At 37.4% G+C, this 24,542-nt stretch overlaps 2 protein-coding genes and 1 long non-coding RNA gene across 4 annotated transcripts in view; 2 read left to right on the forward strand and 1 right to left on the reverse strand.

Annotated features, from left to right (window-relative positions):
* The window catches only part of LOC118495300 (nuclear factor 7, brain-like), a 1,057,410-nt gene that overhangs the window by 866,557 nt on the left and 166,311 nt on the right, over positions 1-24,542 (reverse strand). The gene's annotated exons all lie outside the window — the stretch shown is intronic.
* On the forward strand, positions 1,030-14,632 carry LOC116065135 (V-set and immunoglobulin domain-containing protein 1-like). 2 transcript variants are annotated; one of them, XM_036002416.1, is made up of 5 exons: positions 1,030-1,156; positions 5,760-6,104; positions 6,233-6,562; positions 12,856-13,200; positions 13,849-14,632. In XM_036002416.1, exons 1-5 carry the CDS (start codon positions 1,084-1,086, stop codon positions 13,884-13,886), a joined length of 1,131 nt encoding a protein of 376 aa, XP_035858309.1. In that variant the 5' UTR covers positions 1,030-1,083; the 3' UTR covers positions 13,887-14,632. The 2 variants fall into 2 exon arrangements, with proteins under 2 accessions (XP_035858309.1, XP_035858310.1); XM_036002417.1 differs by lacking the exons at positions 12,856-13,200; positions 13,849-14,632 and adding an exon at positions 10,629-10,990.
* LOC116065142 lies at positions 17,249-23,190 on the forward strand. Its single transcript, XR_004108678.2, has 3 exons — positions 17,249-17,259; positions 19,849-19,851; positions 22,981-23,190. It is a non-coding gene; the product is annotated as an uncharacterized LOC116065142 (long non-coding RNA).

Below are 24,542 nucleotides of genomic sequence, written 5' to 3' on the forward strand. Positions count from 1 at the left end.
TTGACAATACATTAAGGTACATACATCAATAAATACAAATAAAATAAACTGTATAGTACATACATAATAAAGTTTAAAAAAAAAATACTTAAGGCAAGGCATTATCCCATTCTAGCAGTCATATAGCAGTCCTCAATTAGGATTCTACACAAATATATTAATATATCACATTATTTGTATTTCGAGACCTGCTGTTGCTGTGGAGCTGGGCCACGTTCAGGCCCGACAAAACGTAGCAACATGTTTTTATAAACTGAAATGATATTGTGATAAGTATGCGTACTCTAAGAAGGATTTTGAAATGGATGGAGCATACAGAAGGAAGAATGAGTGTCAGCCCATGATGAAGTAGAACTTAAATTGTGTTTATGATTCAAAATTCGCAATTTATTCGTCCGCACACTGTGTCCTTATTTAAACAGGAGTTTTATGTTCACGTTATAATGTGATACATAGTATATTGTAATAACAATAATTGTTATAACTTGATAAGTTTGCATGTTGTAAAAACTTAAAATATCTTGTTAAAATGTGAAAATACCTTGTTATAACGTGAAAAACATCTTATTATTACAACAAACTTTTCAGGTAATAACGTGATACTGATTATTCCATAATCCTGAAAAACGGGAGACACACCCACCAGACGAAAAATATAATAGAAAAATATTTCTTGCTAAGTAAGTAACACTTACAAGGAATTTGCCTTGGCTGTCGGTGCATGAAAACTATAACATTTAATATGATATAAACAAACAGTTTATATAGAAAAATGCAAATAACGTAGAAAAAAGAAACGTGAAGGGGTTCAATACATGGACCTTAAAACAGACCAATCTCTAACAGGAATGGAATCATGTGATCATCTACTCACAAGAGACAGGACTGATGCTGATGATATTAGACTTGTGTAACTACAGTAACACGACACAAGATGGTGATAGACCTCCAACGAGGAATGTCTTTTGTATATTTATTTTAACTGGAGAGTGCTGAAACCGAAAGTAAATAAACTGTGTGCCATCGCCAATGTATTATTTGTAACAACAACTCCGTCTTTCTTCCAATAATGAATCGACAACTATGAACATTCTACTGGATCTGCTGTGTTTGTGTCTTCTGTGTCTGACCGGGAAAACACTTTGTGATGAAAACGGTAAGAATGACTAACTTTGTAGACATGAAGACAGACAGACAGACAGACAGACAGACAGACAGACAGTAGTAGTGTTGTGTAGATCTTAAAATAAGGATAATCAGCACAGAAGATACTATGGATTAATATAGTCATTATCTCATTAGTGTCAATAACACATGTAGCCTAACCCTTCACAGCACAGGTTATTGATCTGATTGTTCCTCACAGATGACCTCGGTGCTTTTTAAAGTTCGTTATAATTTGGCATTCAGTTCGGCAACCAGGAAAACCGGAAACCCCGGAGTTTAGAATCTGTTAAAGAAAAGCTACAGTGGTGGAAGAAGCATTCAGATCCTTTTCTTCAGTAAAAGTACTATACCACACTGTATAATACTCTGTAACTTAAGTTAAAGTCCTGCGTTGAAAATATTACTTTAATAAAAGTATGTAAGTATCATCAGGAAAACGTACTTAGGGACTGTTCGTCATTCATTTAAGGGACCACCGGAGGAGTTTTGGGACCTTTAACCCCTTTAACCATATAGACAGGACCCTCCCCTCGCCAGCAAAAAAAAATTCAATAACCCTCTAAAACGATTTGAAAAAAAGGAATGACACTCCCCCAGAAATGTATCGATACATTCTCTACTGGTTTGCACTTAGCAAATATTTACAGATTCCCATTGTTTTTTTTTTTACATTCAAGACATATGGGACTAAACCTCTGCATTCTCATCTGACGCATCCCACTCCTCTGTTATGGTGTGGTGGCCATTTCAGTAGATTTACTCACTAACATTGTTGTGGAAACACAATAAGCATGGAAACTAAATGCACACTTCCTGCATTACTGCATTACTTCAGATACTAAGTTACTCCTCTAGTAAACTAGTATTCACATGAAATAAAACAATAAAATATTGAGACCAGTCAGCAAGGCATTCTGGGTAACGTTCAACACACAAACTGGTTGCTATCGGACTCGTCACTAGGCTTCCTCCACTTCGCCGTTTAAACAAAGTGGAATAAACGTATAAAAGTCAAAATCTACACAAAACCTGCAATCAGTTAGTAAGCTGACATCACATTTATATACATGGCATTTAGGAAACCTTTATTGCAACCTTGGCACGGTAAGATGTCCAGACTAGCAACAGTCATTTTCGTTTTTCAAGTCCTGCTGCTCCCATCGTCAGCCAGGAATTTTTTTACTAAAGCAGTATATGAAATCAGATGTATTACCTACCACCATTTAGTTGTTTTGTGTTATTTAATATATTTATAAACAGTGTTGGGAGTAACGCGTTACAAAAGTAACGCAATTACAGTAATGTATTCCTTTTTGCTGTAACGCAGTAATATAACGCATTACTAATTAAATTTCGGTAATATTATACTCGTTACAGTCTCAGTAACGCAAGTTACAACGCATTTTAACGCAACATTTAGTGGTGCATTGTTTTTTTTAAGAATTCACCAACACCGCGACACATTTCTTCACAGGAAAAAAAAAAGCCGTATTATTTTCCTGTCGCTGTATTCGATGGTTGAGATGACTGCAGAGAAAGATACATTTGCGAGATGAATATTATTTTCGGGAGTTATTACGCTGCGTTGAAGTGAGCTGTCCTGTTTCTGTTCCCGTGGTCAGAACCAGAGACGGTACGGACAGCATGTATGTCCCAACAGGTGACGGTACGTCAGCGGCTGACAGATATAAACATGTCGGGAATTAATGTTGAGGCTTGCTACACGTAAATATCATTGCATTTTTATCAGCCGTAGAGAGTAACTCTGCCTGTAGTGGAATGGCTTCGAATGACGACCAAAAACGCTTGTCTTTTACTGTGACCATTTACTGTTCAATATGTTGCAGTTTTACAAACAAGAAAGTGAACAACTTGAGCCTGACGGACATGTTGCATCTCAGTAAGCTAGCAAGAGTAGGCTACACAACAGACAACTTCCGTGTAGCCTACTTCAAAATAAAAGCACTTCCTGTGACGTTTCGCAGTAAAACTAAATTACTGTTAAATAAGGTTGTGTAGGCTACCTTTTCACAAACCAGCTGTAAATGAAGTACTGTAATAATTTAAATAGTGAGTTTTAATCACACTATAATTGAACATTTCCTTTAGAGTGTTTTAAACTAAACAACACAAATTTCTTATTCAAGTGCTGTAAACAAACATTTTACAACAATGCCGTACTTTTAATTGAGTATTTTCATTTTCTCCTACTTGCCTATTATACATTTTACTTATCTATTTTTTATAGATTTAGTTACTTTGCATATTTATATTAATTATACAAAATATGAATAATCTGTGATGTATTAAAGTGGATAAAGATGAGACTTTATTGATCCGGTGGTGAAATTAACAAGCTAGCTGCCAAATCAAACTTCCCCTGTTATTTTGGTGAAAGTAACTCAAAAGTAATGCAAAAGTAGTGTAACGCATTACAATTCAGAGACAGTAATATTGTAATATAACTAATTACTCTCAAATGACAGTAACTAGTAATCTATAATGTATTACATTTTGGAAGTAACTTGCCCAACACTGTTTATAAAATATCTGGTCATGCCAGATGTAATTATTCCACTCATTTTTTAAACAATGCAATTACCCGTTTCAGCCACCAGGGGGCAGCTCCCCCTGCCCCCCAGCAAACTCATGGGTCAGACCATCTGGTAGCGGGGGCCGAGACTGAGACTGATATATATGGATAATATGCACCAAACAAGCCACTTTGAAATTTTGCTGTTTCATGAATACAAAAGTTGGGTGACCCCCCCCCCCCTCTGGACTGAAAAATGTTGGATGACCCTCCCCTCAACAAAGAATAAAAAGACATGACGCTCCCCTATTTTCCTCCGGTGGTCCATTCCATAAATACCGAACGGTCCCTTAAAGTATTCAAAGTAAAAGTACTCAATGCAGAAAAATCTTCACACAAACTGGAAAACGATCCAAACAGTTGTGAGTTTATCATTTCAGACTTGTAGGCCGTTATATTGTTGGCTAGTTTAATTTATGATAAAACATTGTGTTGTAAATGTAGGCCTACTTAGTTACATTCCACCACTGTTATTTAGGTTCATTTCTACAGGAGAGTTGTGTATGTGAGGAGAGAAGATTTATGTATTTTTTCACGTGATTCCACTTCCTCAAAAACTCTTTATCACAACTCTAAATGAAGAAATGTTTTACATCAGGAGGATGTCACAGACATAAAGTCAGAATCAGTTGATCCATACAACATACCAGTGTTCAGATCCTTTAGTAAAAGTACTAATACCACACTGGGAAAATACTCTGTTACAAATAAAAGTGCTGCATTGAAAATGTTACTAAAGTAGAAGTAAAAGAAAAGGTACTTAAAAGTATATTCACAAATAGAATGAAAGAGTTTGACTCTGATGAATGGAAATATTGGCCTGTGTTGTCATTGAGTGCCAGTACAATGAAATGCAGTTTAGCATCTAACCTTTTAAATCTTCACATTCAAGAAGCTGGAAACGATCCAAATAGTTCTGTCACTCAATTGATTAATCAGCTGATCATTTCAGCTGTACTCATAGTATAGAATATATATATATATACAGTGCTGCTCATAAGTATTCATACCCATGCTAAAGTTGACTAAAAAAAGGAATAAAAATGAGGAAAAATCCGACCTTTTAACGAAACCAATTTGTTTTGTGAATGAATAATGTATTGTAAATAAATAAATGTTTTTCCTTAAAATACAGGGGCCATAATTATACATACCCCTATGTTAAATTCCCATAGAGGAAGGCAGATTTTTATTTTTAAAGGCCAGTTATTTCATGGATCCAGGATACTATGCATCCTGATAAAGTTCCCTTGGCCTTTGGAATTAAAATAGTCCCACATCATCACATACCCTTCACCATACCTAGAGATTGACATGGTTTTATTTCAGTTAGCCTAATAGCTAACTGAGATAAGATCTATATCAATGCAAATCAAACCAGCTATTAGGCTAACTGAAATAAAACCATGTCAATCTCTAGGTATGGTGAAGGGTATGTGATGATGTGGGGCTATTTTAATTCCAAAGGCCAAGGGAACTTTATCAGGATGCATAGTATCCTGGATCCATGAAATAACTGGCCTTTAAAAATAAAAATCTGCCTTCCTCTACGGGAATTTAACATAGGGGTATGTATAATTATGGCCCCTGTATTTTAAGGAAGAACATTTATTTATTTACAATACATTATTAATTCACAAAAAAAATTGGTGTCCTTAAAAGGTCGGATTTTTCCTCATTTTTTTAATTAAGGCATTTAGATCAATTTCCAAAAGATGATTTTTTTATTCCTCTTTTTAGTCAACTTGACCATGGGTATGAATACTTATGAGCAGCACTGTATATATATATATATATATGTTTGTGTAAAATACATAATAAAATTCAATTTTAAATATCGTTAAAAAAAAGTCAGTAGACGTTTTAAAAACACTTGTGGTGGAGGAGAAATTAGACTACAAACTAAATTACTTTTTTAACGGCTGTTATAGAATAATTCTGGTAACACGTGTTACTCAGCATGTCAACATGTTGATTAATACAAGTTTTTATCTTCCAGGACCAAAAAACATCAAAGTGGAAGGAGGGACTGATGTCATGTTACCCTGTTCTCTCAGCACCAAGGAGAACATTGAGTCTAAACTCTTTGACTGGAGGAAAGTTGCTCAGAAAGATGATGGTCAGAAGAAGGTGTTCCTGTATGATGGAGGCAGTCATTACAACAACGGTCTAGATGGTCAGAGTGAAGAGTTCAAAGGTCGAGTCTCTCATTTTCAAGATGAACTGAAACACGGCAACGCCTCCATAATCATCAGAAATACAAAGATATCTGACAGTGGAGAATACACCTGTTATTTTCCTTGTCATCGGCCACCTCAAATATTCTACATTGAGCTTGTTGTTGGTGAGTGCAAAAATAATTAGACTACACACTAAATTGCTGTATAAAATGTTTTTTTTCCTGCTTTAATAATTATTAATTGATAGCTGTGCATGTAAACATACTGATTAATACATGTTTTTATCTTCCAGAGCCAAAAGTCATCATAGTGAAAGAAGACAGTGATGTTGTGTTACCCTGTTCCCTCAGCACCAAGGAGAACATTACTTCAAAACAGTTTGACTGGAAGAAAGTTGCTCAGAAAGATGACTGTCAGAAGGAGGTGTTCTATTATAATGGAGGCAGCAATAATAACAAAAACTGCTTTCCAGGTCAAGTCTCACATTTTCCAGATGAACTGAAACATGGCAATGCCTCTATAATCATCAGAAATACGAAGGTATCTGACAGTGGAGTCTACACCTGTGATTTTCCAAAACTTCAGCCACCTCAAACATTCCACATTGAGCTTGTTGTTGTTGGTGAGTAATTTTGTTAAACAGCTGAATATTTCCTCTCTTTTTCTGAAATTCTAGCAGTCTTTATACGACCTAATTTGTTTCACGCACACCTCGACCTAACCCTAACCCAAAACCAGTCAGGTCTATGTATGAATCAGTTTTAGTGTGATAATATCACACAAGCACTCTAACATACGTTTTGATATGTCTTTTAGATCAGATGTGGCTCTGCAAAATAATTTCTTGAAGGAACTTGTTTTGGTGGAACATTTGCACCCCGCAAAAGAAAACACCACATACAATATTAAATGAAGTTAACTGTTGACACAATACAGTAACATGAGCTATTTAAATTAGCTGATACATGGTTAAACCTCATTAGGTCTTACCAGTGTATCTCCATGTGTACTTCGTCCACAACAATCCCACCAATCGCTCCCAAAACCTCCCAGTTAGAGAGGAAATGCTGTAAACATATTCTTTATAAATCTTTAAAATCATTCCCTGAAAGAGCGGTAACACACAGAGAGGGCGGAAGGCAATGGCCAAAGCCTGACATCTGGCGTGTGAGCCACGTGCCAGATGTCACTTCATCCTGGAAATGTACTTCTGTTGATCCAGATTATGGTTTTAATGATGTAGCTTGCTATCTAACACTCATATGATTTTGTTGACTAATTGATTAGTTAATTTAATCGACAGATCTGTAAAACAAGGAATGATGCTAAAGCATCACTTTAGATCATCTGCTTACCAGAGATGTGCTCAGACGTTTCTTGTAAATAAGCCATTCAGCAGGAAAAACCCAACCCAGTCTCACGGCAGTTCATGATGGCATCACGAAAAGAAATCTATTAGATTGTGATACCATCACAATATTTTGAAGATTTTTGTGATGGGATCACGTTTTTTAAACTAATGTATTTCAATGGGAAGCATCTTTCATGATCACAGCACGGATCATTCTGCCAGTCAGGCTGCAGCAGAGAATCTGGGTACAGCTCTGCTATTATTGGTATTTTTAGCTCAATAACTGCTGTTTTAATCAACATCTATTCACCAGATCTTATCAGGGTTTATATGTATTTCTTTTAATGTTATTTTTTCTGTCAATTTCGGCCAGGGAAGCTGGATTGCTTTGTTGTTTATTGATATTTTTAAAACTATAACGATACATCAACATTTATGTAGATGTTATCATGGTATTCATTTCTTTATTTAAATAATATTATTATAGTCTTATTACAGGTGAAATATTACAGTAGGCTATGCTGTAAGACAGAACAGTAGCCTACGATATGAGCCAAGCTGGACGCATTCAAAGCCGATATCCCACAATGCAATGCGGGCATTCATATCAGAGACTCGGACAGTGATCAGCGGGTCTTTAACGACAATATTGCTTCAATGTATGTATTTAATAAGTGGTTTTGTCACCAGCAACAACACGTTGCTCAGCTTTGTTCCAGTAAGTTATACACCTTAATAATCTAAAATGGAATGAAGCCCGTTCACGGCAGACAGCAGAAACACAGGAGCCAAACAAAGTACACTAGCTTTGTAACAGGTTCTGGGGCGCATCTATAGTGGGAGTTGTAGTTTTTAAATACATATATTGGTATATTTCTCAGAAGTAGAAGTTGGCACTGTAGAATTTTGGGTACACCCTTTGTTTTTTGGGGATGGGGAATACACTGGTGTCATCAGATTTTAAAAATCAAATCGTTAAATAGGTGAAAATAGCTTATTACCATATTAAACTTTAGAGACCATATCTACATGACAGCTGAGGTCCAGAGCTTTCTATAACAGCTGGTCCTATGTGTGTAGCTCCTTCTGTTGCTAAATGAGGTTGAGACCTTTCCAACGATGTCTTTGCTATAGTCCTACGACAACGTTTTAATTTTTACTATATAATGGAGACCACTTTGCAGGTGATACTTTATTGTCCCCAGAGGGATATCTGCCTTGAGTTCAAATGCTTCACACAATAACACTTGACATATTGTTTTATCATAAAGCTGATATATACTTAAAATAAAAAACAACATAAACAACGTGATATGTAGTCAGACTGAAGCACATTATCAGCCACAATCTATTGCTCATCTTTCACAAAAGAGCAACACACAACCATATGCATCATATCATGAAGCTATTGCAAAACCCCTGCAGCCTCAAGCAACATTATATAAAGTTTTAATTGAGGTAGGTCCAAATTAGGCCTATAGTTTAGAAATGCTAAGTTTACACTGGGGTACCCTTTTCTTCTGCCAGAGGATAAGAGCTACTTGGCATGGAGAATAAAGATAGATCAGACCATATTCTCTGTGCTTGCCTGGAGAGACAGTTTCCTGACAAGCAAACTTTAAATGAGATGTTTTTAGATATTGCCATGCTGACATATTAAAATGCTCTGTAATGCAGCCTTGTGTGACATAAACCCTCTGATTCACCGTGGGTGTCTGCTCTAAATGATAACACACACTTTGAACACGGGCCTTCCAGCCAGGTGTTGTCCATATCAACACCAAGGTGCCTATAGATCAGAGCCGATTGATTGGTTCATCATTTATGACCTCTGATACCCTCTGACACATGTCACCACCCTTTCCTCAGTTTGTGAAATGGTTGAATAAGATTGTTGGCATGGCACCACTGCACACAGCTCTCTGTTTCAGCAGAATATGCAAAAGTACGTGTGTCTGTGTGCAGTATATAGGCTGAGGTAGAAGTGTGCCAAAAATGCCAAAACACATGTTGTATATGTACACATACCCATACAAAGCTACATACATCTTACTCTGTGAACAAAAACCTCAGCAACAATCTGATTATCTTTTTAATTTCCTGAAAATGCTTCCTAAAACTAGTCCCTTCTTAATTTTGAAAAGGTAGTCTCAGTAAAGGCTAAAAAGGTTAGGATGGCTACAAGCTGTAACCACGGTGATTGATATGAGGATCATCTTCTGAATATAATAATTAATATGTTAGGCCTTCCATTAATTGATATTTCAAAAAAGTCATTTATTTAAAACAACTAATAATGCAGTGTGATGTTAAATCAAACTAAGTCCCACTCATAAATATGCTCATGTTTTTTTTCCCTTTAGTATTTGCTATTATGCTATTATAGTATTATGCTGTATATAGTTTATTATTTTTCACAACAGTACAAGTCAAAACAAATGCAAATTAATGCATTACAGTCATGTCTTACAGCATAGCCTACTGTAATATTTCACCGGTAATAAGACCGTAATAATATTATTAAAATAAAGAAATGAATACCATGATAACATCTAAATAAATGTTGATAGATGTAGCGTTATAGTTTTAAAAATATCAATAAACAACAAAGCAATCCAGCTTCCCTTCGCCAAATAGACACAAATAATAACATTAAAAGAAATACATATAAACCATGATAAGATCTGGTGAATAAATGTTGATTAAAACAGCGGTTATTGAGCTAAAAATACCAATAATAGCAGAGCTGTATCCAGTTTCTCTGCTGCAGCCTGACTGGCAGAAAGAATCGTGCTGTGATCATGAAAGATACTTCCTATTGAAATACATTAGTTTAAAAAACGTCATCCCATCCCGAAAATCTTCAAAATATTGTGATGGTATCACAATCTAATAGATTTCTTTTCGTGATACTATCACAAACTGACGTGAGACTGGGTTGGAAAAACCATGAAACTGAGATCATTCTTCTGTGTGTTGGACTTCACTTAAAGGTGGAGACATTTATATGCCAACATCTCTTAAGTTTGTGTAAATGTTTATGATTTTTTTGGTACTTATTGTGCATTGGCCTCACTTTATTATAACAACTTTTTATATTGTTGTAGAACGTAAAAAAACATTGCAGAACCAGAATCTGACTCATACTGGAAGTAGTCTGTAACAACACTGAAATGTGTAATTAAGGCTTAAATTGTGCTTTTCTGTTTCTCCCTGTGTTTTGCTCTCACACTATTAAACATTTAAAAGCAGGAAAGGGATGAAAAACACATCCCAATATTACATTTGAATGCTGTGATTGTCTTATATAATCTGTTTATCTGTTTCATGTTCACAGGTGCAGCTTTAAAACCATCTGTTACAATACTTACTGCAACAGCAAACTCGGCACTGCTGCAGTGTGAAGTTCATGGCAATCCTAAACCTAAAGTAGAGCTGCAGGACAGTGATGGAAACAACCTTCATGCTGAAGTAACACAGGACTCAGAAAGAGAAGGCAGCTTCTACATCACCCTCCAAACTACTGTGACCAAGACCGACACCTATCGCTGTGTAGCAACACAGGAGGAACTCAAACATCAGATTTATGCTGAGACATATGTGTATATCCGTGGTGAGATTATTCCTTGTGATATTTTAATATTTAAATTTTTTTCTGCATTATTTATTTGCAAACTTTTATAAGCAGAAATATGTGTGGCCTGTATCATGAGATTCACCTATATTCAGTTACTGGCCAAAACACCTTCACCTTGATTATAGCGCCACCTCCTGGTGGATATGGGTCATTTTTAGTGTCTGAGTCTACATCAACACTACTATGCATTGTGAGACAAACACAATCTCCGTCCTCACAAGAGTTTCAGCTCCAGTAGCAGAACTAATCTCCATCCATTTTAACACGTCTGACAACGAAAAGACTGACTGACGTCATTTTTTTCCAAATGTCTCCGTTTGTGCCCGTCCAGACTACAAAGCAACCCCGGAGTTTTCAAACTAAACGGGGGCAGCAGAGTTTCCAAATGTCTCCGTTTTAGGGGCTCGAAAACAAGGAATTTAAACGTGAGGCATAAACGTAGCAAAAAGATATTTGTTTTTAAACCAAAAGGTAGTAGATTAAATGTAGCCTGAGGTACCTGCACCAGTCTATACCACCACTAAAAGATTCCCCTGAATAACTTATACATTGTTTGCTGCAGTAGTAGTAATAATAATAATAATAATATCAAGCCTATCAAGACACCCACGGGGATTTAGAATAGAATTATGTAATGTATCTGGTGGGCCACCGGAGGGGAGTGATGTGGTCCGTTGATCTTGTGCGGGTACCACTTTTTGTCAGGGTTTTGGTATTTTGTTCTGTTTTATTGTGTAGTCTTGTTTCTCTGTTTTGCTTGGTTTCCTGTTTTATTTTGTAGTCTGTCTTGTCTCCCTTGTCTTGTCTAGCTTTCTTCCTGTCTTTTTTTGTTTCCCGCCTTTTTTGATTTGTTCCACCTGTTGTGTCACCTGCCTCTCGTTCCCTCATTACCTTGTGTATTTAGCCTCTCTGTTTTCCCTTGTCTCTTGTTGGATCGTCTCGTCTTTTTGCTGTGTGTTCTGTTTTTGTTTCTGCATTCCCTGTCGTGGATTTCCCTGATGTATTGGATTATTGCTCCAGTAAGTTTTTGCTTATCTTTTAATAAAACTCTTTAAACTGCATTTGGGTCCTAACCTTGCCTGCCTTCGCACAAGCCTTGATACTTTTAGTGTTTGAAAAATAGTCATAAAAATAATAATACATTTTGAGCATATCACACACATTTTCTGCATTCTGGTGAATTTTTCTGCAACAATATAGTGCTTTTTCTGCTTCAAGTTATGGTCCAAATGTCTTCATTTATGCAATGGAAATTATGATGCACTGGCCAGTTTTGATTATTGGAGAGGTTGTGATTTCAGGATTCGGGAACATTCACACCATCAGTTGTTCTCTTACATTAACTTTTTGTCTTCTGTTTCAGGGTCTTCCACTGGATGGATTGCTGGTTTATTTCTTATTTATCTTCTACTTCTTGTTGGTGTTCCAGCTGGGCTTTTATACATGGGTTGCATCCCATTAAATTGTAATAAAGGTAAGTTAAAATAATTGTATCAACATATTCATGATGAGCAGACAACACAACAGATTATTTATGAATGTCATGTTTATGAGTTTTTGCAGTCGTTTTATCTTCAGTCATTAATCATTGTGTTGGTATTTACACCAGAGTAGGATCAAGTCAGTTGGACTTTTTTTAATATAACTGTTATAGGATATTATAATGTACTGGAGATTATTTTACTTTATTCTTAATTCATTATTCTTAAAATAATTTATTACATTTGATGTAGGGTATGTAAATAATAGAATACACTACAAGCTTAAACGGTTAAAATATTGTTGGTCATGTATACAAAATATACAGAAATAATTATGAAGGAGAAATTAGACTACAAACTAAACTTCTTGTAAAACTGCCTTAGTAATTACTAACTGATGACTCTGCTTGTAAACATACTGATTAATACATGTTTTTATCTTCCAGAGCCAAAAGTCATCACAGTGGAAGAAGGCAGTGATGTTACTTTACCCTGTTCCCTCTGGACCAAGAAGGACATTCGGTTAACAGTATTTTTCTGGCTGAAAGTTTCTCAGACAACTGATGATCTAAAGACTGTGTTCCTGTATGATAATGGTGATCTTTACAGTGACGAGCGTCCAGGTCAGAGTGAGCAGTTCAAAGGTCGAGTCTCACATTTTCCAGATGAACTGAAACAAGGCAACGCCTCCATAATCATCAGAAATATGACGAGGGCTGACAGTGGAGTCTACAGATGTTATTTTCCATTCATTAAGAAACATCGAGAATTCTACATTAAGCTTGTTGTTGGTGAGTACTTTGATGAAAGAGTTAAAGATGTCCTCTCATTTAAGGACTGGAGCCTGGTCTCCACCTTGTTATCTAGCTGCTGCATCTGAACAAACATGATGAAAACTTTGAACTCATCGATGGTGTCAGTTTCACATTTCTTAATGAAATATCAGTAGTCTGTAGTAGATTACATCTGAGTGTGCACACTGCCTGATGTTACTGAGAGATGCATCTGCATTTTGGTTTTGGTTTTGAAAGTAACCAACAAAAAGTTAACTTTACTTTCATGCATAGTTTTTAATGTTTGTTTGCACTCTAGTTTTACAGCCATATGCACTTAAAAATAATGAGCTGTGTGCATTCAAACGACAGGATGTTATAATGTACTTAAGATCATTTTATTCTATTATTAAAATGATTGAATAGATTTGATGTAGGACTCTATTCTAATCACGCAGCGACACACACAAAGCAGTAGGCGTCTCTAAGTGCACCTGATATTCTGGTTCATGTTTGTATTAACATTAACTTTATTTTTTTACTTTTTGGAGGGGGGAAAATCTGTGTAGATCAGCCACCAAATAAATGATGTTAGTTTTTGCAGTCTGAATACGATCAAGAAAGTTTAATTTTTTCTTTAATATTGTTTTGTCTTTTTCCCTGCAGCTTCAGCTCAGGGGAAGGAACTTCATCCATTAATCTAATGGAGCGTCATTCACTAATGATGGCATGATGCTTTGATAATGTCTGTGTTGCTAGAAACATTTATTTAGTCTTCAGTTATTTTATGCTTGTGTTATATCACAATGTATAGGCTCATTGATTTAGTCTTGCAGTTCTAGTTGATTGTGTAACTGTGTGTAAGACTTGTACAGTATTCCTGTTCCAGAGGTGTGTAGAGCAGAGAGGACCAGGTCAACATGATGATGCTCTTAGAAGTCTTGTCGTCTTGTATTCACACCTTTTTCTGTGATTGTGTGAAATATTGTGTAAAAAAAGGGTCACTTAATATAATTTTTTTGTTTTATTACAGTTGTTTGCTCTTGAGACAATCATTTCTTGCTTCTGTATTTAGAAGAATAGTAAAGGCTGAGATGTGGTATTGATCTTATCTAACTCAGTGAGAAAGTGAATAAAGTGCCCTGGTGGGTCACCGGGTAGAGCCGGTACTTTAGGCTGAGTCCTCACCACAGTGACTTTGGTTTGAGTCCACCACAGGGCCCTTTGCTTCATGTCATCTCCTGTCTTTCCTGACGGTCTCTATCACTATCTTTTAGAAGCAGATACGCTGAAGAAAAAAGTATTTAGAAAAAACCCTCTGTACAGTACACTTTACTATGTTCTTGCACTATTTATGTTAATCGATAATATAGTGCCTTTTATCATTTCAATTTAAATGTATTCAAATTACTATTTAAAATCTTGAATAAAACGTCAGTTTTTGACATTATTCTCTGCGGTGTGACTTTTTTAGCTGAAATTTGCATAAAAAGTGATTTTGCTTTACTAGCCCTCACCTGAAACACATAGACTACACTTTGAACACACTGCACTGTTTACATCTTTTTAATAAACTTCCATTTAGCTATACATGCTACTAAGTTACTAAAAATAAAGTGCAGTCCTGGCTGAACCAAGACCTACATACTGAACTAAAATAATCTCCAATCAAATTGTTTTACTTGATATTGAAATGGTGCAGAGAATTTCTTTTAACAATGTATTTCCAATGTTTATACAGTTACCCATTTACATATTTGTGTTTACAGTTATATTATTTACATGTTTATTCATATCAGCAGTTATGAATCTCTGTGGTTTTCCTCACATAACCTCAGTCTAAGTTCTGCTAGCGTCTGATTGGTTAGTTCAGTTACATGTGAGTTAGAAACAAGGATTGTTTTTTTTAACTATTTAGAACAATTCAGTACATAACATCTTCTCGTAGGAATATTGATTTTGCATTTCTCAAACAAATATTCAAAGCGGCAAGGCTCTATTGACAATACATTAAGGTACATACAGCAATCAATACAAATACAATAAAGTACATAGTACACACAAAGTTTTAAAAGAAATACTTAAGGCAAGGCCTCATATAGCAGTCCTCAATTAGGATTCTACACAAATATATTAATATATCATATTATTTGTATTTCGAGACCTGCTGTTGTGGAGCTGGGCCACGTTCAGCCCCGACAGAACGTAGCAACATGTTTTTATAAACTGAAACGGGGCTGAGTTGAACATCCTGTTGTGTGTTCAAGCCGCTCTGCCTTTTTATTACCACGAGTTTACAGACACGTCTCAGCTGATAGGGTACGGAAGGGTAGTGCTGCCACAGCAGAAAGAGAAAAACATCAGTATCACATTACCTGAAAAGTTCATTGTAATAACAAGATGTTTTCACGTTTTTACAACAAACTTATAAAGTTATAACAAGAACATTTTCTTATTACAATATACTATTTATAATGTTATAACGTAACATGATACTTTTCATGTTATAACGTGATAATGTATTGTTATAACGTGATACTTTTCATGTTATAACGTGATCATTTATCTTGTTAGAACATGAAACTCCTGTTTGAATGAAGACATGGTGTGTGGATGAATACATTGCGTAATATGGCTCATATACACGATTTGATACAGTTCTACTTCATGCTTGGGCTGAGACATGGTGAGATTCTGCTGCTGATAACTGTGGATGATATTGTGATAAGTATGCGTACTCTAAGAAGGATTTTGAAATGGATGGAGCATACAGAAGGAAGAATGACTCTCAGCACATGATGAAGTAGAACTTAAATTGTGTTTATGATTCATAATTCACAATTTATTCGTCCTCACAGTGTCGTTATTTAAACAGGAGTTTCATGTTTCAATAAGATACATTTTCACATTACAACGTGTAAAGTTTCATGTTATGACATGAAAATTATCATGTTTCACGTTATAGCATGATAAATTGTATATTGTAATAACAAGAATTGTTATTACTTGGTAAGTTTGTATGTCGTAAAAAAGGGAAAGTATCTTGTTAAAATGTGAAAACACCTTGTTATAACGTGAAAAACGTCTTGTTATTACAATAAACTTTTCCGATAAACGTGATACTGATTATTCCGTAATCCCTGGGGATCAGCCAAAAAAAGGAGAGACACAACCATCAGACAAAAAATATAATAGAAAAATATTTATTGCTAAGTAAGTAACACTTACAAGGAATTTGCCTTTGCTGGTGCATGAAAACTATAACATTTAATATGATATTTAAACAAACAGTAAATATAGAAAAATGCAAATAACGCAGAAAAAAGGAAGGTGAAGGGGTTCAATAGATGGACCTTAAAACAGACCAATCTCCAAAAACAGGAATGGAGTCATGTGATCATCTACTCACAGTAACACGACACAAGATGGCGACAGACCTCCACCGAGGAATGTATTTTATTTATTTTTTTAACTGAGGAGTGTTAAGCTTGTTTTATGGTTCTGCGGAGGCTCCACGCAGAGCTTTCGCCGTAGCCTACGCAAGTGGCCTCACTGGCCTGATTTTATACTTCTGCGCTGGTGTGTGCGTCGAGCCGGCATGTGTGTGTGTGTGTGTGTGTATGGGGAGTGTGTGATAGAGCGAGGGAGAAGTGAGAGAGTGACAGCGATTAGCTTCAGAGCGAGTACCGACTCTAGTCATAGTGAGAGAAACAAAGTGTCTCCTCTGTTCTTTCTGACCACGGTGGGAAATCTGTAGCAGGAGAAGTTAACCCTCTCCTTGATTTCATGTTGTTTATGGAGAAGGAGAACCTGCTGGTCGTTTTGTCGACGTACTATTTGTTTTCCCGGCTCTCGTCAGACGATGTTGGATCTGGCCGAGAGCGGTAGGTACTTTGTGTAGCGCGAGGCGGATGTATAAAATACTATGTTTAATGTGTATTTAAGTGATTAGACAGGCTGATTGTGGTTAGTATAGGTTTTTAGTAGTTGGACTGTTTCATTCTCTTTCGTGTATTTTTGTTTATTATTCAGTTCTGAGTGTTTTAGTGAGCTAGCTTACATGCTATGTTTTCATATGTATCTGCGTTGGCATTTGCCATTTTGTGTCCTGTACTGCGCCCGTATAAGTACATGTATGTTCTCTTTATGTTGTTAGGCGTGTGTTGAGGGCATTCTACCAACGCTGTGTTTCTCCTCTCTAAGACACTCAACAGGTATGTTATTTGCACAGGACTTATTGTGATTTAAAATGTGTATTTTGTAATGCTGTGAGATTGCAGTTAAAGTGAGAGTGTGAGACATCTGAGAGCAGTTTTATATAGGCTATATATTACAAAAGTATTTTTATATTCTTATGTTGTATTTTTGCATTTATTGTTTCATATGCGTTTTTATTTTATTGAGAAATGAAATTATTTCTGAGAGACGATGTTGGATCTGGCCGAGAGCGGCGTGTGTTGAGGGCATTCTACCAACGCTGTGTTTCTCCTCTCTAAGACACTCAACAGACACTCAACAGAGCAATAAATGTCCTGTGCCAAAGCCTGAGTCTCCAGTTGTCTGCTTCACAAATTAGACACAACGCAGGTAACCGGTACTGAGGCCAGGCCGGTTACACTGCATTCACTGCAGTCGGACATTGGAGATTCGCATTCATAAATTGTCAAATTGGCCATAACTTTTAATTCATTGCTGCCAACTGGGGTGGCAGCAGGGATGGCAAGGCTTTCTTTTAGGGTGGCACTTGCCACCCTATGCCACCCCGGTAGATCCGCCCCTGGGTACATGGTGGTCATAAAGGGATGAACATGGTCAGAAACAATGCTCAGGTAGGGTGTGGCATTTAAATGATGCCCAATTGCTACTAAGGGGCCTAAAGTGTGCCAAGAAAACATCCCCCACACCATTACACCAGCTGGCACAGTGGTTACAAGGCATGACGGATCCATGTTCTCATTCTGTTTACGCCAAATTCTGACTCTACCATCTGAATGTCTCAACAGAAATCGAGACTCAACAGACCAGGCAACATTAAGGTCTTCAACTGTCCAATTTTGGTGAGCTCGTGCAAATCGTAGCCTCGTTTTTTCCTATTTTTAGTGGAGATGAGTGGTACCCGGTGGGGTCTTCTGCTGGTGTAGCCCAGCCGCCTCAAGGTTGTGCGTGTTGTGGCTTCACAAATGCTTTGCTGCATACCTCGGTTGTAACGAGTGGTTATTTGAGTCAAAGTTGAACTTCTATCAGCTTGAATCACTCGGACCATTCTCCTCTGACCTCTAGCATCAACAAGGCATTTTCAGTCAGAGGACTGCAGCACACTGGATGTTTTTCCTTTTTTCAGACCATTCTTTGTAAACCCTAGAAATGGTTGTGAATGAAAATTCCAGTAACAGATTGTGAAATACTCAGACCAGCCCGTCTGGCACCAACAACCATGCCACGCTTAAAGTTGCTTAGATCACCTTTCTTTCCCATTCTGACATTCAGTTTGGAGTTCAGGAGATTGTCTAGACCTGGACGACACCCCTAAATGCATTGAAGCAGCTGCCATGTGATTGGTTGATTAGATAATTGCATTAACAAGAAATCTTACAGGTGTTCCTAATATTCCTTTAGGTGAGTGTACTTTCCATTAAATCTTTGATATATTTTGAATTGTCATCTGTGTTTCTCTTCTTCACATAGAATAAATAAAGGTATTTCCACCATAAATTGGTGCATAAAAGTGTATCCGAATACAGGAAATTAAGTCGTTGATGCTAAAAACTTCCCTGGGGGAGGACACCCAGACCTCCCACTATGATATAGCCCCCCTCCCCCAAAGGCAGATTCTGGCCAATATATGCAGTACAGTATACCCACTACAATACATTAGACTACACCACTGGAAGAATCTTAACATGGATATACACATCAGTCTCAGCAGAAATCTGATGGCTGATTGTCTACTGTGTGGCCACACAGCGATAGCGGTCGCTCTTGGTCACAGTAGTGTTGAGAGTGATGTAGAAGAGGTCTCTTTTTATTGTGACCTGTGGCTCATCAGCATTAAGATTGTTTCCATCACTGTCCTGCCACTCTACTTCAGGTTCTGGATTGCCATGAACTTCACACTGCAGCAGCCTCCAGTCCTTTGTTTCCTTAAGTGATGTGATGGATGGTTTTGGAGCTGCACCTGTGAACACAGCATAACAATAGATTATTACAGGACAATTAAAGCATTACAATATTTTCTTCTTGCATATGGGGATTACAGTGTTTATGTAACATAAAAACACAAGCCTTTCAGTAGGATTTAAATTCAGAGTGGGTTTTTTCATTGGGATTGACAACGAATTATGACCAATACACAACAAATACTCTTTCTAGTCACTGTCTTTATAAAAATTGTAAAAAGGATTTTTTTTTTAAACATTTGAATGATCAACATTTACACAAACTTAAAATGATGTTGGCGTATAAATGTCTCCATATGTATTCAGTAAGGAAGGTTTTATGAATTATGGTTATATGGAACCAAACAGAACCCACAGATTACGTTATTAAAATCAGGACTTACTTGAATTACCTATTTTTCCCAAAACAATGATGAACATTAACTCTTTTTCTCTCTCTCTGCATATTGTTACCTTCTAATAATGTGATTGTATGAACTTCAGAGTGGAGCTGGTGGAAGAATTACAGAAGTCTCTCTTCTCTACGGCAGAAAGATTACTACTATGACTTTCACTTCCTGGACAGAAACAAAGAACAGCTGCAATGCTTGTGTCTGTTAATAAAAAAATACATTTAAGAAAAAGACTGAAGTTTGACAATGATCTGAATACCTTAAGTACATGTCGCTATTCACACAGTGCTTGCTTCACTGAGTGGTGTATTGTGGTATGTAGGTAGGTAGGCCAAAAAAAAAAAGAAGAAGCTTCAGGCAGCGGATATAAAGAGTTTCTTGGAAATGCACATCAACGGCCCAACTTCTCACAACACACACATGCATGTGCACACAAACACAAATGTGTGCGAAATGTGAAAATATATTTCATAATTAGTTATTCAAGAATCCAAAGTTAGGTAATCGGTGGAACTGTCAATCCAGTTTTATATAAGCACGTAGAGAGAGAGACCGACTGACACACACACACACACACACACACACACACACACACACACACACACACACACACACACACACACACACACACACACAACCATTCAAGGGTGTCCTGACTGCATTTTTACAGACGTCTCTTTTACAGTGGTGGCCTACGGGGAAAATCCTTTCTGGGTCGCTGGGAGATTTTTTGTTAAATTAAAAACGGTTTTAGTCTAACAGATATGGACATATTCTGCTGTATTTGTTCAGTAGATCAGAGTTACAGGAAACAAAGTGGTTTGTCAGCAGACATGCAAAACTGTCATCAAGATATAGGATGTGACCTGGCTCTGTGGTCCACCGTGCCAGCACAGCTCGACTTCTCACTGCGGTTAGCGACATGGATCAACACATCAAAACCTCCAGAAAAACCCTTAGAGAGTTTTATATTAAATGGTCTGACTTTTGCATTATATGCTTTGGCAACACGTGCCATTTCTGCTAATTTTCCAAAATGTCTTTTTATCTGACTGTAAAAAAAAAAAAAAGTACATTCCTAAGCTACTCCTGACTCTGTATAGTCATGATTGTTTAAATATGCAGGTTTTATTTTATTCTACACTGGTATTTCCACTACTCATTTTACAGTTTAAGCAAGAGTAATTTAATAATAATAATAATAATAATAATAAAAACACAGACTCCATTTATTCCAGTTATTATCATGCAATCTGATTCTGCTTATCTTACGTGGATAACGATGTTTAAGCCCTACATCACTGGTTTGGGCTTTTTTTATTTATTATTTTGTATTCAACAAGTTTCCACTCCGATGTGGAAACATAGATACAAAGTACTTGTTATTTTATTGTTTGCACATTATGGATACTGTAGGCAGGCAGAGCAGGCAGAGAGAGAGGAACACCTACAAAAACAGAAATTCTGCGAGAACTCCAACAGCAACTCCAATCATCACTTTCCTCAAGTTTTGAACACAGAACAAGAAGGTGATGTTACTCTCACAATCTAACTGCAATTGTGGAGCGGGCGCACATATATAGAGGTTTACTCCTCGACGCAGCGGCCGCGGGTTCGCCCCCGACCTGCGGCCCTTTGCTGCATGTCATTCCCCCTCTCTCTCCCCTTTCATGTCTTCATTTGTCCTGTGAAAATAAAGGCCTAAAAATGCCCCAAAAAATAATCTTAAGAAAGAAAAGAAAATGTGACTGCAATCATGTAGAGAGTATGAGTCATAACCTACACAATACAAACATCTAAAGGTGTGAATTATCATAAAAAGTATGAGAACCGATAACAAACCCGACTCAGAGGAATCCCTCCACGCACAGTGACATCAACATATGGCTACTCTTCTTTAACTTGGCTACACAGTGGAAATATGCCTGTTGAATATGGTCATTTTATAAACTTTCATAGACGTTTGTTTTCCAAACCTGTTTTTTTAAACCAATCACAATCATCCTGGGCAGCGCTAAGTCTCAATAGAGAAAATACTAAGAGGAAGGATGTCAGGCTCTATTTCCAGCAATGTGCATCCGTTGAGACAAAATTTTACTGTAATCCTGCGGACAGACAGACGAACCAAACCAAAAGCATGACCTCCTTGGCGGACATAATAATGACACTGTAACAGGGATAACATCCCCAGCTCTCTGGTTTTTGTTAATATTAGTTATAATAATAGTTATAATAGTTGTTAGGGCCTTTGTACAAGAGTGACATGATTGGACAGTTAACATACGTGAAGGATGTGTCTGCGATCCAGCTGATGAAAGATGAAAACAATAAGAAATTAAAAAAAATCATTGATATATATGTTCTTGTCTTATGAGATCTTTGTGCTGCATTCAATACTTTTGACCATAACATCCTAGTACAGATACTGGAACATTTAATTGGCATTAAAGATGGTTTAAGTCCTATTTACCCATAATTATGAATCATATTTCTGTATAACTGTATCAGTTTCTCTGTGACTCAACTGGCAGCGGCGGATGGCCGCCCACCAAGAGCCTGGGTCTGTTCGAGGTTTCTGCCTTTAAAGGAACACGCCGACTTATTGGGACTTTGTCTTATTCACCGTATCCCCCAGAGTTAGATAAGTCCATACATACCCTTCTCATCTCTGTGCGTGTCGTAACTCCCAGCGCTAGCCTAGCTTAGCACAGATCATGGAGGTGTTGGGTCCGTCCAGGAGTGAGTTAAACATTATCTTGTCAAACAAAGGATTTCCAGCCAACATGTGCTCAGAGACAATGGGCCTGAGACAAAGAAGGCCTACTTGGAAAATTCCGATCCAGGTCTCCTTAGGAAAGATGGTTCATCACCCATTTTCTAACAACAGCCTGCATGCAGACCTTGCAGCCTAAAAGTCGCACCTAGGTGTTACTGCACAAAATGGCCGAAACACCAGGAGGTCCTGCATTCCCATTGGTTCAGAGGTACCATAAAACCAGCATGGAGCCAGGTCTGGTGGCCTGAGCTATAAAACTCCATGTCACCCCCCACTTCTCGTCTTTTGCCCTGTGACTTTGGTCACTACAGCATGACACACAGAAACAAATGCTTTCCACCTCAACTCCAGTTGACGACAGGTCAGCACTACAAGTTGGTGCTAAAACTTCCATTTTTGAAACAAAGTGGATTTAATTTCGGTGCTGGGAGCACCGTGGATCCTCTGAAACCAGCAGGAGAAGGAAACAACGTTTTTCTTCTCAAGTCGACCCTAGCTCTCTTCCTTCTGCTCTTTTTGGAAGGAGAGCTTCCCCTGATCTGCTGACGAGTAGACACGGACCCCGTTTCTTTTGTGGAAACCTACGGATAAACGGACTGAACACACAGTAAGAAGGCTTACGTCTGGGCAGAGATAAATAGTGTGTTTTATTAATGAGTAATTTGCTATTGCTGCTACTTTGTGTTACCATTAATGTGATCTGATTAATACAGCGCTACTGCTGCGCGTGTAATGTATTAATCTAGGATTGTGACCGCTGAGTCAAATCTATTCTGTGAATGTACTCTGATCACGGTGCATTGCTGATATGTTGTGTTGAATATGTAGCTAGCTTGTTCAGGCTGTAAATGCTACTTTCTGCTTCTCCCACTGCTGAGGAGTTTTAGGTACTGTTAGATCCAAGTATATATATATCTTTCTTTCCTACTTCTCTAACCTTTCTCTTACACACACATATATGAACACATAGCTAGTTACCCACACGCGCTAAGGTGAACAGCTGGTCAAACAGCGAGTCACACAAACTGCAGAGCGCGCACCGCTCCACAGTTCTGCGCTCCTGTGTCTCCCTCTTGTCAACCACACGTGTGCAGACACGTTAGCTTAGCAGCTAGCCTATTGTTGGTAGCACATAGCTTAGCCTGAATGAGCTAACGGCTAATCTTAGGCCTAGCCTATCAATACCTCCCTCTTGGGGTGAAACAGTTTTGTGCAGCTCACAAGACTAGCCATTTTTGTAGTCTTTGGCTAGACTACACCTCGCCACCCCCTACTCTTTCACACTCACTCTCTCACACCCACACACACACACACACACACACACACACACACACAGAGCTTCTCCCCATATGCTGTTTTGTTTTGTTTTGTTTTGTTGTACTTAAAAGAAACGTATATTGGTTTTAATTAATCAAAGGATTATTGATTGGCCATTGATAATTTTGAAGTTAATAAATTCTACTATACGTTAATTAGCAGTTGTTTGTGATTATTTGTATACTTATTGTATTAATTGCTGGTTATACACAGGTCAGTGCTCGGATTTCACCCTTCCACTGACAAATGAGACTATTCCACAGTTCAATATTGGCCCCTGAAGTTTCAGGGTGGTGCCCCGTTTTGATTGTTTGTTGATTTGATAAAGTTATTAATAACCGTATTCATAACTTTATTAATATTGATAAACATCTTTGATAATATGCCAATAATCTGATCTGTACCCCTGCGTGTACCCAACAGAGGTAACCGGTTCCATCTAGCCTACTGCTCCGAATAATTGACAAAATAACGCCAACATATTCCTATTTACATGTTGTGATTTGTATAGTCACAGCGTGTACAAATAACAAGGCCACATGAGACACAGCCATCTTCTAACCATATACATACTGGGAACTATATTCTCAGAAAGGTGAAGCACTGCTACTTCTGCTGCTTGGGCGGAGTGATTTGCTAGCAGCACCTGAAGCCCTGTGGTGAGGAGCAGAGAGTTCGCTCAGAGTTGGATTGTACAAC

The sequence above is a fragment of the Sander lucioperca genome, chromosome 6 (genome assembly GCF_008315115.2).
Source record: "Sander lucioperca isolate FBNREF2018 chromosome 6, SLUC_FBN_1.2, whole genome shotgun sequence".
NCBI classification, from domain to species: domain Eukaryota; kingdom Metazoa; phylum Chordata; class Actinopteri; order Perciformes; family Percidae; genus Sander; species Sander lucioperca.

Coding starts and splice junctions, on each gene's coding strand:
- LOC116065135 (XM_036002416.1), top strand. CDS start 1,084: ATGAACATTCTACTGGATCTGCTGTGTTTGTGTCTTCTGTGTCTGACC. Junction 1,157..5,759: donor AACACTTTGTGATGAAAACG/GTAAGAATGACT, acceptor TTTATCTTCCAG/GACCAAAAAACATCAAAGTG. Junction 6,105..6,232: donor CTACATTGAGCTTGTTGTTG/GTGAGTGCAAAA, acceptor TTTATCTTCCAG/AGCCAAAAGTCATCATAGTG.